Genomic DNA, 17210 nt, shown 5'->3' with positions numbered 1-17210 from the left:
AAACGTATTATTAAATGTTTATTATGACGATATTCGCTTCGAGTGTGACTGCAGCGCCACACAAAACATGAACTACGGGAGGCTGTCAGAGTATGTTTTTATATGTATGCCTATAGCAAGAGACAAAAATATAAATAAATATTATATGTAATAATAAAAAAAATTTACATAAAAATATGTGACAATTTTACAGTGATTGTGTCATTTTTTTCACTAGTTAAATGAACCAAAAACAAGTAAGTGTAATGCTAGAAAATAAAGAATGTAGTAAACAGGTTAAGTTGCTTGAAATTTATGTCAAAGTCTAAAAATAATACTAAAATTTAAATTGAAAATTTAATAATAATATTATTGTTTCACAAATTTAAATAAATAATTATGATAATTTACATTTGAAAAATAATATTTGTTCAATTTAATTTCTTATTTTCACAATTTTTAATGCATTAAGTTTAATTAATTAGTGTTTTTCAATAATTTTAATTTGACATTTTCTATAAAATTAACATGTAAAGAATTGCAAATTAGTCATAACAGCCTCCTTTAACTCCAAAATTGTTCACTGGTAGCGCTGGCATCGATTTTATTGTCCCTACCATGACTACGCACATAACGAATAATTAGAAATCTGCACATGACAAAATACCGACATCGTCAAAATGGTTCATTTCCATAATGCCACAAGTCACAAGTGCACTTGTTGAAAGTGAACTAGAGACTTTTTAAAAATTTGTTAAGTTGTAACCTCATGATGACGCTTGACGCTAGCGTCGAGCGTCAACTTATGACTCCACCTTGCTGAGATAAGTAGAATTATGTGTAGCGTCAAACGTCAGTGTCAATATAAAAAAATTAACAGAGAATAAATCGCAAGTCGATATCTCGATATATACTTACCTCTAACCTAATTTTTACAAAAGCATGTGACACTTGTAAATAAAAAACTTATAACTCCAATAAATATTAAACATTATAAAAAATTATTAAAATATTATATCAAACAGAATTCGTGAAGCTGAAATAAAGAAAAGAATCAGGCACAAAAGAATTATTAGTGCTTTGTTAAAATGTTAAAATTTAAAAATGTTAAATTTACTTTTAAAATAAACATAAACTGTTTTTAATTTTTTCAATATCGATTACTATCGAGTTAGATTCTATACATTCTGAATTAACGGTTGATCTTTAAAACAAAAAGCTAATTTGTGTTTAGCTTTTTACGATTGACGTTACGAGATTTTTTTTTAGGTAGCAGCACAGCCTAAATTGATCACGTGATGTGATTTGACGCTCAAAGCTAGCGTCAAGCGTCAGCATGAGGTTACATCTTTATACTTGTGGGTAGTACACATTTAAAAAATAAGTTAGTGTAGCGCCACTTTCTCATAAATTGACAGTGAGACATTCAGGCTTCATGATGTCCAGTTCTAAAATTAGATTTGTGGGCTCCATTATCTTTCAGACAAATTGTAAAGTGTGATAAACACTGTGTTTAATTGTATTTTATGCTGAAAGTAAAACAGAAAAAATAGAGGGATCTATATTTCTATTTTAATCAAAATACCTACTTGTAAGGCAGTCGACCTATTCTACATCATAAGGAGTTGTCCATAAAAGGACGTCACGCTTTTTCTGGCAATTTTTGGCGCCTCTCCACCTCCTTTTGTCACAAATGGACACAGCAGGCAAGACCCCCCTCATATGACGTCACAAATTCAAAATACATAAAATTTTCACTCATCATCAAGACGAATTATACAATAATAACAAGTGAAAACAAACAATTGACTGAGTTAATTGTTGAAATATCATGTATATACTGTGTTGATTACACTGTCACATTACGCATACGTACATGTCACACATATACATATAACTGATATACCCATATAATACTATACAATATGCGTAGAATTTACGCTCTCACGGGTAAACAGTGACGTTTACGAAAATATGTTTCAAACAAAAGTTGTAAATTTTTTTATTAGGAACATTTTTAACACGCTTTTATAAGCTTGGGCTGTATGTTTGTTTGTTTGTTTGTTTGTTTGTTTGTTTGTTTGTATGTATGTATGTAACTATGTAACGGAATCTTTGAGCACGATTTTCACCGGTTTCTAAACATCTGATTAACTTGAAACTTTGCATACGTCTCAAGAACCGGTGACAATGCAATAATTCGTTAATAATTTCCCATTATCCTTGTTAGGGCCGCCAGGATAAATATATTCTTTTCATATATCCTCTATGACGATAACTCAAAAACGAAAAGAGATATCAAGATGAAATTTTTATAGCGTACTCAGAACCTAAAAACTGAGGTCAAGTTCGTAAATGAGCAATATGGATCAATTGAGTCTTGGGTCCGTAGGACCCATCTTGTAAACCGTTAGAGATAGAACAAAGGTTCAAATGTAAAAAATGTTCTTTATAAAAAAATAAACAACTTTTGTTTGAAAAATTTTTTTGTAAACTTCACTGTTTACCCACGAGGGCGTAGCTATGGAACTGCTGAAAGACGAATGTTGCCACTAATCCTGAGTTGGGCTTCGACTGTTCACAAAATGCAAGGTTGTACAGTTGATCATGCAGTCATTTATCTAGGCTCACGACTGTTTGCTGCTGGACAAGCTTATGTGGCACTTAGTCGTGTAAGAACCTTAGACGGTATTCGCATTGAAGAACTTGATTGCTCTAAGTTAACAGGAAAAACCCCGTGCAAATGAGATATGAATAGATAACGAAACGATTCATAATACATTTTAATACCACATATCCACAAAAAACTAATTGATAAATCGTACTAAAAAGTATAAAATAAATAATAGGCAGACAACCATTTCCGGTTGTCTGCCAGTCTGTCCGTCTGTTTTACAACACGATAATTCAAAAAAGAAAAAAGATATCAAGTTGAAATCTTTACAGCGTGCTCAGGACGTAAGTGACATAGGTCATTTGGGTCTTGGGTTCGTAGGACCCACTTTGTAAACCGTTAGAGATTGAACAAAAGCTTAAATGTAAGAAATGTTCCTAATGAAAACATAAACAACTTTTGCTTGAAACATTTATTCGAAAACAACACTGTTTACCCGTGAGAACGCAAATTAGGTTCGAACATTGTATAGTACATATACCAGTCTGGTGTGTGTGTGACATATATGTATGGCTGGCTATCTATCTTTACTTATGTCTATACATGGTATTTAGACAATTAACTCAATCAATTGTTTGTTTTCACTCGTCCATGTTTAAAATGAAATTTTGGAATGAACTAAAATAGTATAGGTATTGTATTCCAAAATAGCCAATATTAAATAAATTTGATGTCACATTGCAACAACCCCACCCCCGACACTGTCACAAATGGTCACGTTTGGGAACCACCACCACCACCCCCCCCGCACCCTTCTTTTAGTATGTTTTTTGGACCTCTTAGGGGAATGTGAAACTACGTTTTGCAAGCTAAAAAACAGTTGTGATAACTGCGTAATACCTAAAAAACTGCAAAAATATAGAGTGAAAATGGCAGAACAACATGTAAAAAACATTTTAAGCCCTTTTGATGAAGCCTTTTTTTCAATAAAAGTTTAAAATTAAATTTTTGATTTTTTAAATAAAAGTATTATATTGGTCTAAGAGACGGTATAAGGTTGATCTTCACCCTTTTGATGACCAAATGAGACATATTTTTTATAAAATTTTACTAATTTTTAAACATGCCCATCATAGTTTTTTATAATTAAAGTAAATTAAATAAATTTTTTCCATGATCAGTTTTTTGCAGGCAAGTCTATACCATTATTTTCGTAATTAAATTATCTTTCTTCTGATACCAATTTCGATTGGTTAACAGATCAGCTGAAAAACTGATTGGGTAATATAATTAGATTAATTTCACTATATCTCCCGATTTTCTGGTTCGTCTCCCGAGTTCTCAAAACTTTGAGGTGGTAGCCCTAAAAAAAACGCGTTCTAACTGAAAACAGGTTATTACCTACTATAACAAATCCATTTACACTTAGAGACCTACTGTTAATATGTTTTTGTTTTTTTTTAAATCAGGCGATCTCAAAACGTAAATTAAGCTTTTGAAAACAACAACGATTTATTTAGGTGGAAAATATTATTTCTATAGGTATGTTACATATTACAAAGAGTTAAATAAATGTTTTGAATAATTAAAAGAACTTGATCGCCTATAAAAAAACAGCATTAAATATATACACTTCTGATACAAAAAAAATGTAACACTAAAAATAAAAACTGAGTTGGACGTCATATATTTTCTTTGTAAGCTTATATCTCAATTAATCAGAGCTGCGTTTGTTTTATCCTACTGCTGTGTCGCACAGGCAAAGCCCCTTTTGGGTATGGTCTATAATCATAGCAAGGTTAGAAGTTTCATAGCAGAATTAGACAAGGTATGCTCTTGCGCAGGTAGGAGTAGGATGAGTACATTTCGTCACTCTCGGTACCCAGTCATCGCTATGTTGATTATTTGTTTATGGTGTAGGCGCTGAATGGGTTTCCCGAATCGGGATCCTGCCGAACAAGGAATGTTTTGACCCGCTGAATTCGAATTTTCAACTTAATCATCGCTCAGAGTGGGTTGCAATAACTCCAGTTTTAATAGAGATATTTGAACAAATAAAAAAGATTCTAAAACTAGAACAAATTCCAATTTTTTCCTATATAATTATGTGGGGTTTAATTTCGCGAAGGGCTCGCTTTCGACTTTATAAACTAATAGCGGACCGGAAAAATGATAAAACTTAATACTTACAATCGTGCTAGCTTCGTTGCTATTGCATAAAACGTATTTTTATGTGCATAACATTAAAATATAGACTCATACCTTTAAAATAAGTACCTTAAAGTAACAAAATATTATTTACTAGCTGTGAACTACCCGCTTTGCTGGGCAACATCCCCACTTGCACTCCTCCCTCCACATTTCCTTTCGTGGAATAACAGTTTTGTAATGTACACGTCATGCTCTTTTATTTGATACCCCACTTAGGTATATTTGTAAATATTCGATAATTCCTTCCCACTTTCTCGCTACACCTTTCTACCCCCCGAAGGTTAAAAGTAGATAAAAACAATAGATCTTTGAACCTGGTTGTATATCGTGTCAATATTTGAGCTTAATCGATGCACAACTTTTTTATTTTTTGAAGCATATCCCTTTCAACCCCTATTTCAACCCCTTACTCTACTATAATATGGATGTATTATACATAAAAACCTTCCTCTTGAATCACTATATCTATTAAAAAAAAACCGTATCAAAATCCGTTGCGTAGTTTCAAAGATTTAAGCGTACATAGGGACATAGGGACAGAAAAAGCGACTTTGTTTTATAATATGTAGTGATTGGCCAATCTATGGACGTTTCAAACCAAGCGCTGCATGCCGACCTCATGAAATCATTTTTGTTTACAATTTTAACCATATCTCCGGTTCTATTGGTCGTATCAAGAATTCAAGACGAATTAAAAAAGAATTGTTTTTTCATGTTTTGTTTCATGTTCCGTACCTGATAACAACTAGAACAGAGGAGATGATCAACGATTAATTGATTAATTCGACACTGCATAAAAGAGGCGGGGAGCCTAAAAATCTTCAAAATGCGTAACGTAATTGATGGACAGCCCCTAATAAATAAATCAAAAATCTCCTAGAGTCAAAATTCTCGTATACCATTTCCAAAGTACCGCATTTCTATCTGTTTTCTATGTGAATATAATTTTCTAAGTACCTTTTTCTTTTACTTTTAAAGTTATTGGCAGAACACAAACACCACTTTGATTCTCTCAAATAAATGGTTAAGTACAAAGCGCTCGTTAAAATATTTTTTTTGGGTCTGTGCAATATTTTCAGCTTTCATTGTACATGTTAAAAAATTGACTATCCAGTACCCATTAATTAATTATGTATTATCAAAAATTTGCAATGGCGCCAACGTGTAATGTTGTTTTTTTATTACATCCTTTTTAAAATATTACTATATAGAAAAAAAAATTGAAAACTATTTTAGCTATTTTAGTGTGATCAAATTAACTTTTTGAATAATTTAATTCTGAGTTCGGAGAAAAAAATTGAATTTAGTAGATCATTATGATACAAATTGAGGAAACTAAAATCTAACATTTTTTGATGGTCGGAAGGGGTCCAAAAAAAATGGTAAAGTGGCCTAATCCGGTCTTTCGCGTCAGACACCGTCGGATTGAGTTAAAAATAAAAAAGTGTTTAATAAGCTTAGGCGCCGTAAAAAGGCGAAAAGAATGAGCTGCGAATGAACCCGATTGGTCCATCGATGTCCCCACAAATTGCAAAAAACCATCGATTTTGCTCGAAATTTCAAAACTTCATAGCTCTTGTTGTTTTAAAGATTTAAAGCTGAGATTTAAATGGATTGTAGCTTTTGTACCCATGAAGTATCACACACAATTTCAGCAAGATCGAATGTATACTTTTTGCAAACCGCAGCTGAATGCAAAAAACAGGACTTTTGTAAAATGGCCCTAAAAAAGTTGTGGTGCGGTAACGCGCTATTTTTTTTACGCTAGCATATGCTTCAATAGTTAAAGTAATACCTACTAAAGTGTCAACCTCTCATCTTAAGTAAAAGTTACTAAAATATTTATTTTAAATTACTATTATTTTAAATTATAACATTAAAAATAGGATGGAAGTAATGGGAGCAATTATTAAGACTATAATGTCACATAACTTCTGTCTCTTAATAATTGCTCCCATTACTCCCATCCTATTTTTAATGTTATAATTTAAAATAATAGTAATTTAAAATTAATATTTTAGTAACTTTTACTAAAGATGAGAGGTTGGCACTTTAGTAGGTATTACTTTAACTATTGAAGCATATGCTCGCGTAAAAAAAATAGCGTTTTACAAAAGTCCTGTTTTTTGCATTCAGCTGCGGTTTGCAAAAAGTATACATTCGATCTTGCTGAAATTGTGTGTGATACTTCATGGGTACAAAAGCTACAATCCATTTAAATCTCAGCTTTAAATCTTTAAAACAACAAGAGCTATGAAGTTTTGAAATTTCGAGCAAAATCGATGGTTTTTTGCAATTTGTGGGGACATCGATGGACCAATCGGGTTCATTCGCAGCTCATTCTTTTCGCCTTTTTACGGCGCCTAAGCTTATTAAACACTTTTTTATTTTTAACTCAATCCGACGGTGTCTGACGCGAAAGACCGGATTAGGCCACTTTACCATTTTTTTTGGACCCCTTCCGACCATCAAAAAATGTTAGATTTTAGTTTCCTCAATTTGTATCATAATGATCTACTAAATTCAATTTTTTTCTCCGAACTCAGAATTATCTAAAAATTGACGCCATTTTTTTTTAATTTGATCACACTATTTTACATAAATGGGTGAAAGTTCTAGGCATACCCAGTAAAAAATTTTTGCTTAATTTTTTTTTTTTTATATTTAATAATTTACAAAATAATACTTATAGTAAGAGAGCCAGCATACATTTTCTAAAATTAACGTTATTGGAATCCAACAACACTAAATCAGGAAATATTCAGACAGCTACACATACACAAGTTATGCGCCAGGCAATTTTTTAATTAAGAAATAAAGCACACATTCATCAATTTAAACATGATGAGGCTATAAAAAAATTTGGGCTGCCCATAATTTAAGCAGTGCAGCTCTCTCGATGCCGCCCTTGTTCAGTGTTGCCGATCTACCTTAACTTTGGCTGGATACATTTTCTGCTATGAAAAAAAAAATATATACCGGATCTAGGACTATGGAAAATTATTTAAACAAAAATATGATAAACTTCAAAATATTTAATAAGTCAAAAGTTAATATTAGATTGGTAATGAACTGTCGTACTCGGTTATATGTTTTCGAAGCTTATATGTCAGTTTTCCTCCACGAACTTGGGCATGGTTCCTAATTTTCTATTCAGAACCTGAGGAAATCCCTTAATTATAACATTATTATAAAACAAGTTTTTCATCTATTCATGAATACATAAAATCACTGAAGAATCTGGAATGCATGAAACATGTCACGCTGATGTGGGTACCAGGTTCGGAACCAAATTTGAAAATTACTTAAAAAGCTATGCCATGCTAGCTCATTCTTTAATGACTGAGCGGATACCAACATAAACATACCCAGTAAAGCCAGTTTTCCCAAGAGAGGGATGGCAAAACAGAAATTTTTGGTCTAGAGTTGGCAAATCAGAAATTTTTAGCCTAAAATTAAATAAACACATGCTTAGCTAGACGCTAGGGCTCTATATATGTGGGTAATTTAGTTCGCCTTATTGTCAATCGATAAATTTTTTTGAGATCTATATCTTTTTCATACAATTTTTCTACATTGGACGCCAACTTTTTTTATAGGAAGAAAACCGTTTTTTTTTTTTTTTTACTTTTGCGAATTTTTTAGGTTAACTTTAGCCATTGATTAGCCGTAAAAATAAAACGCTATGTTTCTTGGTTTGTTTTCTTCTATAACAACTTATTTTTTGTTTTCGGATGGCAATTTTGTCAAATTTAATATTGAGCCTCCGTAGATTAATAGGATTATAAGACAATTTTTACGACTTTTATTTCATATAAATGGCGAAAGTGATGTTTAGAGGTTATCGAAGAACTCGAAAAAGTCATAAAATTAATAAAATTATAGAACCGTAATGTGGTCTCCAAACGGTTGATCGTTACAGACAGAGGCCTAAAAAAAGTTCGCGTATAGCTGTCTTCGACTGTCTTATATGAGCTCTATGAAATACACACACATGCACATTCTTACACAATAATTCAAAATATTAATATAGTGCTTTGATAGGCTGCGAGACAAAGAGAAAAGATGGCCCCTTTTTTCGGTCTCTTTTTAAGTGGTCAATAATTCACTTATTGCGTTTCCTATGCTTTTAAGCCTCTATGTTATAAATTATATATAACCACTTTTTAAAAAGTAAACGGCCGGCTGGCGTCGGCACTGATTACACATCGTTTTAAGGTAATGTATATAGTTCATATTTTGAAAACATTTCAATTAATAAAATAAAATAACTTACCTTTCTTTACTCGAAAATAGTATTTGAGAACATTTTGTCCATTTGAAATTAGCATAACAAGTGAAATTTACAAAATTTAAAACTCCCCCTTCAAGTTTTTCGGATAAAGAGCACTCTCCATTAAATTACCTTTTTCTCTAGAGCCTTTTCCAAAATTAACCGATTTTGAATAACATCGCCTATTTTTTAGTTGCTTCGGGTACGGAACCCTAACATCTAAACTCGAACTTGAAACATAGCTAAGAACACTATCCAATAAATTACCTTTCAACACATAAAGACACATATAAGGATCAAACTTATAACACCCCTTTTTTTTTGGTTAGGGGGTTACAAATGGCAAACGATCTTACCCACATATAGGACAGCTGTCCTGACCTACCCTCTCCTCGGTACGCCCATGTTTAACAACAGACCTTTTCATTTCAATTACGATTCATTATTGTTTCGTACAGACAGTAATAAGTTGAACAAAGATACAAGGTATTTTTTATTCATTTTATCACATTAGATTTTTAACAAACTGTCCGAAACAAAAGGTAATCATTTTTTAAAATGAACAGGTCTATATAAGTATTTTTGACTTCTTTAATCATTTTTGGAATTTGCCGTACCACTAAACATTTAACAAAAAATAGTAGTTTTTCTTAAATAAATTCAGGAAAGGGTAGAAAGTTTTATCGAAAAAAAAAATTTTCATCTGAGAGCACCAGGTAAACTGTGCTCGAGTTTCGATTGTGAAGCCAAATTTTTTTTCCTCCTGAAATATATTCTATAAGGAGCGTTACGCGTAATATATAGGTTGTGCGATGTTCACAACATATTTCAGTGTTAAATAACTGAGATTCTTATATTTAATTCCAAGTTTTATTCATAACTTAGTCTTATATTTTAAATATGTCTATAACATTCTTATTCCAAGAAATAGATATTTTTATATGAGCATGGAAAAATCATGAAAATGGTTTTCGTAATTTTTGAGACAATTAAAGAACATACCTATATTATATACACGTATATATACTTAAGTAAATGCATACAAATTATGGAAAAACACAAAACATTCTTTTTTGAAGTCAGTTAATAAATGTAATTAATTTATTTTCATTTATAGTTAATATATCCGTCTTGAATCAAAGTACATATACGTAATATACATATTTAAAAAAATGCTACCGGATCCCTATAGATTGGCGCTAAGTCTGACATTGAAAATCAGCCTGCGGCAAAAACAGACTGGTATTTCATTCACTATAATATTTCATTATGCTGAATTTTTTAGTTTGTATTGTTAACTAGTTCAGCATTGATAACTGATCAATTCATTATATTATTTTTGTGCAAATTCATTATTTCCAAGTCTAATTTAGCCTCTTCTAGGCTTTGTCTGTATGATTTTCAATAATCAGGCAGAGTCTGAAAAAGGCTAATTTATACTTCCAATCGTAACAACAATATTATCCAACAATGAATTTAACTGCTCTGCTACTGAAGTATACTCGAGATTTTACTGCCCAGCTCTAGTGATTTGACGTGTACACGTCAGTTAAATTTGCGTCGTTTTGGTTAATGTGGATATTTTTATAATAGAAATAAGAAATATTTATTAATAATGGAGGGTTTATTACTTGTAAGATTTGTATTTAATTCATTTAATATTTATTGATTCCAAATTTATTTTTGGTTACAGGAGCCAACTTTGTATACAGTTAAGGCTATGGCAATATTGGATAATGATGGCAATCGTATTTTAGCTAAATATTATGATAAAAATATATTTCCAACAGCTAAAGAACAACATGCTTTTGAAAAAAAACTATTTAACAAAACGCATAGAGCTAATGCTGAAATAATTATGCTTGATGGATTAACTTGTGTTTACAGGAGTAATGTAGATTTGTTTTTCTATGTTATGGGAAGTACAAATGAAAATGAGGTTTGTAAAATTTTAATTTTAACTCTAATGTCACTGGTGGTGGTATTAAAGATATGTGATTGGAAGGAAATATCAAGGATTTCGTTTATGATTTGAAGATGGAAGATTAACGCATGTATCCTTCCTAACAAAAGCGTTTTGAATTCATTGATTTAAGTTGTTTTTTTTCTTTTACAGTTAATTTTAATGAGTGTTTTAAATACCTTATACGATTCAGTTAGTCAAATATTACGAAAAAATGTGGAAAAACGTTCAGTATTCGAATCATTGGATATTGTTATGTTGGCAATGGATGAAATATGTGACGGCGGGTAAATATTAATATAATTAACTTTATTCTTCCAAGGAAATCCTCATCCTCTTCTCCGTGTTTTATTAGAAAATATTTTATCATGAAGGATCTAGCATGTATCTTAAGTTTTCATTAATTGCTATCAGGCTATAAAAAAACACTTTTGTAAATTCGAATCTAGCCTCGGTAAATCGTTAGTTGATAAAAGGCCGATCAAATATTTCAACGAAAAGTGGCCACGAAATCGGAAACTTATTTTTCAGTCACAAATCATGTTTTCTGCTCGATCCTAGATCGATTTCACTAATTTGAACGAACATAGCTTTATTTCAAATGCTTTCTAAAGGGCCAAGTGTACTTCCGTGTAAATCCTGAGTACAAGCAAAAGAGTTTAAAATTCTAAAAAATTAACCCATCCGGTTTTTCAACGGGATAATTAGCAGAAAAATAGTAGTATTTTTAAAAACATATTTTGGAAAAAATCAAAAAGATGCAAAAAACCGGTTTAATCCAAAAAAAAAACCGAAAAACTATTTTGATAATTAAACAAAAAATAAAAGATTGTAGATTTAAAAAAACGAAAAAATGAGACAAGTTAATAATAAAAAGTGTCGATATTGGAAAAGTTGAGAAACAGCACCGATTTTAATGAAACGTTTTGTAGCATGTTTATAGGACCCCAAGGAACATTCAATCAACTTAATTTAGTCGTAGGGAGGCATTTGAATTGCTTATTTAGAAATAAATTTGTCATCTAGTAGATATTTTTGGTTGCTGAATACGAATCCGATGTCAGATAACATAAATTATGTTACATATTCCGAAAATCGTGCCATGACTTGTCTAAAGTTACACTTTTATGGCACAAAAAAACACATTATATTTTTTTATCCCAAACAAATATTAAATTTTGACTTTGGGAGTACTAAATTTTACATTTACACAATTATATCAAGGTATTTGTAGTTACTGGCAAAAATTTCACGATTTTTGGAAGACATAACAGAATCTCCTCTAGAGCACAGGTTGGACGATAAATATTTAGATTGCCGTTTTTGTGCAAAAAAGTGAAATTCTTGGCCAAATATGGCACGATTTTCGGAAGAGGTGACAGAATCCGTGAAATTCGACTTCGAATTCGTATTAAGCGATCAAAAATATCTACTAGATGGCAATTTAACCCATAATAAGCATATCAAAAAAAAAAAAAATTGGCTTCAAATGCCTCTCTCTGGAGTCCCATGCCCCCTATGACTAGGTTAAGTTGGTTGAATTTTCCTCGGGGTCCTAAAAACACATTACAAAAATTTAATTAAAATCGATGCTGTTTCCCAACTGTTTTTATGGATCCTGGCTTATTAACTGTACCATAAAATCAAATCCGTTCGAAACTTTACGAGAAAACACGTTTTTTTATTTCTAAAAAATCGTGTTTTTGCCATTTACTTTATCGGCTTGTATGACTGACTCGCAGAAAATCCGGTCTGGGCTCAAATTGCAGTTTTTAGAACCCTTTGAAATGACGAGAAATAATATTTATATCGTTTCTCTTCTCTGCTCGCTGTTCATAAAAAGGCAGTTCGAATATTGTATTCAATAATTTTTAATTTCTACATTACTGTATATAAGTTAAAATAACCTAAGTAAATTAGCTTATCTATAAATATAAGTCAAATATTAAAAAAAAAAATCATTTTCGCAGAATTATATTGGATGCAGATCCAGCATCCATTGTACAACGTGTTGCGCTACGTACAGATGACATTCCATTAGGAGAACAAACTGTTGCACAGGTAACTAATGCGGTTCACAATTTCTTTTGGTAGAAAAAAAATCAGTATTCTAATCTACAACATATCTGAGTACACCAATGAATTCATGCATTCTAGGTAATACAATCAGCCAGGGAGCAGTTAAAATGGTCACTACTAAAATAATGATTTTCTATTTTTTATATGCTGTGAAAAAATATATAATGTATTATAATTAATAATTAATTAATAATATAAAGTTAAAAACAAATGTATTTTAATTTGTTTTAATGATATCACTTTAAACATTCCTGAATCCGATCTATAACCTATGTCCAAAAATTCCACTCTTCTGCGACTTTAGGTACTGGAATGCGTCTTAAGAGTTTTTTGGAGATATATGGGTACAAAAGGCTATAAAAGGAAGGAAAATGTAGTAGGATGCTATTCAATTAATGCTAAAACTACTGTGAAAACTTTAAGGATGTACGAGCGCCAGGGCAACGTTGGGTAAAAGGCTTGATTTTTTTTTATATGTGTTTGAACTAATATAAGTCTAAATCAACACTGAAAATTTTATTGGGGGTTGTCCGATTATTTAAATAAATAAATAACTTCAAATGCAGTCTTATGGTAAAACGGTAGATGGATGGTATGTTTTCATTGATTTCTCCCAAACTAGTCCGTAGAAATTTTAAAAAAACTATTCAAATTAAAGTTAAAACCTTAATAAATAATTTAAAACAAAAAAACCCGTTGTAATGGGTAGAAAAATAATTTTCTTCATTTGCATAAAAAACATTCTCAAACTAGAATTGAGGCCAATATAAATTTCAATACAACTCGGCACTGTATTGGTTTTTGAGTTTTCTAGTATCATAAAAAGGTGTATTTTTTAGACAGATTCGTCTATTTTCGAACATATAATTAGCACTCAAATATTCTGGATTTTTTAATTCGTAAATCGTTTTATTTTAAGATTAAATTTACGAACCTTCTGCCTGACTGAAAATAATGTCATTGTTAACTCTAAAGTTGGAGTCTTTTATAATTCATAAATTGCGGATAAAAAGAAGGTAGAAATAAAGTCAAATAATGAATATTAAATTTTCCTTTTTATTAATTTCCAAATATATAAACTGAATATATGGTACGAATTGTTTTTATTTATAATCATTATATTCAGTAAATAATTACTTAATATAATATACTTTGTTTCAAATCAGATCTATAATGCAAAAAATTCTTTTATTATAATTATATAATATAAATTTTAACACATATAATTATTTTTCAATATAATAATTAATAATTTACTTTCTCACATTTAAAAAACATGCAAATCAACAAAACTGTAGTAATAAAATGTTTTTTTTAAATATAAAACGGCGCGCATTTACAAACATTTATTTTATTTATTATATTATTATTAATTATAAATTGCGCAATTGCATTTTGTTTTAAAGATATTTTTTTGAAAATTCCGTGATGTTTTTTTTTCTTTTTGAACAGCTAATAAATAATAATGCACTTGTTGACACGGAATCTCTCCAAATTTCTTAATTTTTTGTTTCAAATTTCTTATATTAAAAATAGTTATACAAATTAAAATTTATCTATTTTTTAAACATATAGAAAACAATAAGGTAATTTTCTTCAATAATTTGATAACATATTTATTTTAAAAATGACTATATTATTTTTTAAATAGTAAACATATCATATTTTAATATTAATTTTTTTGCATCCGATTCCACTACTCCACCTTTCTATTTCAGCATGTTCCAAAATAATTTTAATTTCAATGGCCTTTTATTCGCGTTTTATTAAAAGTTATTTTACTCATTGGAAATTATTGCAAAATTATAAACTAATTTTTGAAACCGTCTCTAGGCGTAAAATTTCTAAATCCACCTCTGCATACATACACTTATTGTATATTCAGGGGGGTATGCTTAGATTATCTTGCCCCCTTACTGTCGCTCTCTTTGTACAGTGTGCAAAATAAAGGATGTGCAAGATTCAGAGTGACAAAATAGAAAGTATTTAGAATTTACAAGAAATTGAACCACTCGCTACTTTAAAAAAAGTACAAAACACATGTACGCATGCATATTAATCGTATTAACTTCCATTCTGGGCTTATGAGGATAAAGCTATTTTTGATAGTAAATGTTAAAAATAGACTCATAAATATTTAAGTAAAATTTTTAATGCTGAAAAGTGGTTTTTTATTTTATAACCTTAAAATTTTCCTTTCTCAAGATATTGCTATTTTTCAAGCGTCGGTCACCCAATTAGGAATCGATGACCGCCCACTCTGTATTAATTTCCAGGTTTACTTATATCTTGTAAAGTTATTTTAATTATACATTTCAATATAATCCAAATTTTAGTAAAAAATTGAATACGGAGTCATATCTAAATTCAAAAAAATATTTACAACTTCTCAATTGATTTTTACTTGAGTACAGATACTAAACACTAAGTATGTTGTAAGAATCTTTTTTGAACTGGGTCTGGGTCCGAAAAGCTTTATAATTTCATGAAGCGGAAACTTTAAAAATGACAACTTTTATATTGAAGACCATTCCCCGAACAGAACATGTTCCCATGAACGTCCTTAAATAAGCTGCCGAAACAAATGAATGTAAAGCTGATATGGGTACCAGGACACAGGGACATTCCGGGAATTGTGAAGCGGGCAAGCTTGCTAGAAATGGCACAAGCTTCAATAAGTATCCGGGATTTGCATTTGCGAATTGCAAAGTGCCTTTGAATGAGGATACCTTAAAGAAAGGCCAATATTAGACGGAAAGACGAACGCACTTGTGATACTACAAGACATATATGTTCTGAGTACAATCGTACACGTTCCGAAGATCTTATATCGCTTCAAAGAACTCTTATAAGCAAAATTAATGCGGCAATCACAGAACACTGGTTAGGTGGCAGGTACGCTGAACGCCTGGGTCTGACAGTGTATCACAATTATTGCAGGAGCAGGCACAGTGAGGATGATGAGGAAACGATCTTTTAACGTCTTTGGCTCTGTCTAGATCTTACTAGAGGAGATGGACTCACTTGAGCCAGCTTTTCTTTGACGATCCTCCGGCCGTTAACGTCAAAGCACTCCTGCCGTTCTTAAACAGCTCCAAATGCTTAATGCAGCAGTGGCCTGAGATGGACCAACCCTTTTTCGATATCACAACCGATCCTTTCGTCTATGTGTGTCCTACGCCAGGACAGCCACTCTAACCTAAGCTAACCTACATGTTCCCATAACTTATAATTTATATGGTTTTTAGACACTTAGACCAAAGGCCAGTTTATAACGCGTAATGTATATTTAGCGAATAATCGCGTCCATTCTACAATAAAATAAAAATCATATGTATGTTTACTATTTACAAAAAAAAAATCGTATGAATATATTTATAATAAAATGATGTAACAATATATTTTTTTATTAAAAATTTAATTTGTCATGAAACGTAATACACCAGTCTTGTAAGAAATATTTAATCAAGCGCAATAAAATATTCTCTTTCTTATTTTCATTATTAAAAAAAGATTTTTTTTCAATTATTTATATCACATTTAACATAAATTTAATAAATTTGGTGAATGCATTCGTTTTTAATAAGCTTTTTTTGATATAAATGTAAAATGTGCCTTAGAAAAAAGTTGCCATTGGATAAACAATTTTTGTTATTAAATTTATCACGGTAGGTTGTTCTTTATAAAAATCCTTGATATTCGAGAAAATAAGATTGTCGTTTATTTCTAATCACACTATAAAGCCAAAAACTGAAAAAATACAAAGAGTAGAATTATTCGGCATCGATCAAATCAGGCCGATTAACTAATATTAAAAATTATTTCCCTCTTGTCAACTTCATCCATGGTCACATTATATATTTATAGAAAACAGTGAGCGACAATAAATTTTATTTTATATGACCACTATAATACGAAATAATTATTTAATGACCACTCTATATTGAAATTTTTTATTACATCTGAACGATCCCGAACAAAAATCCTGTTCAAAAGTTCCCTTCAGTATTCAAATTAATAGATTTTGATAGTTCAAAGTTACAAAAATTATTTTAATCTGATAATATAAATTTTTAGTCCCTGATTTTCAT

At 30.7% G+C, this 17210-nt stretch overlaps 1 protein-coding gene across 1 annotated transcript; it reads left to right on the top strand.

Moving 5' to 3' along the window:
* The first annotated feature begins 10493 nt into the window (after positions 1–10493).
* LOC123301667 (coatomer subunit zeta-1) lies at positions 10494–13281 on the top strand. Its single transcript, XM_044884509.1, has 5 exons — positions 10494–10710; positions 10771–11016; positions 11194–11327; positions 13011–13101; positions 13198–13281. Exons 1-5 carry the CDS (start codon positions 10693–10695, stop codon positions 13243–13245), a joined length of 537 nt encoding a protein of 178 aa, XP_044740444.1. The 5' UTR covers positions 10494–10692; the 3' UTR covers positions 13246–13281.
* Positions 13282–17210: the final 3929 nt, after the last annotated feature.

This window comes from Chrysoperla carnea, chromosome 5 (genome assembly GCF_905475395.1).
Source record: "Chrysoperla carnea chromosome 5, inChrCarn1.1, whole genome shotgun sequence".
NCBI lineage: Eukaryota > Metazoa > Arthropoda > Insecta > Neuroptera > Chrysopidae > Chrysoperla > Chrysoperla carnea.
The sequence above is the reverse complement of the archived record's forward strand: the minus strand, read 5'-3'. Positions and strand labels throughout refer to the sequence as shown.

What these genes read in the sequence shown, in the direction of transcription:
- LOC123301667 (XM_044884509.1), top strand. An exon ending in GATGAAATATGTGACGGCGG is followed by an intron (nt 11,328 to 13,010) that starts GTAAATATTAAT and finishes TCATTTTCGCAG; the next exon opens with AATTATATTGGATGCAGATC. An exon ending in GAGAACAAACTGTTGCACAG is followed by an intron (nt 13,102 to 13,197) that starts GTAACTAATGCG and finishes CATGCATTCTAG; the next exon opens with GTAATACAATCAGCCAGGGA.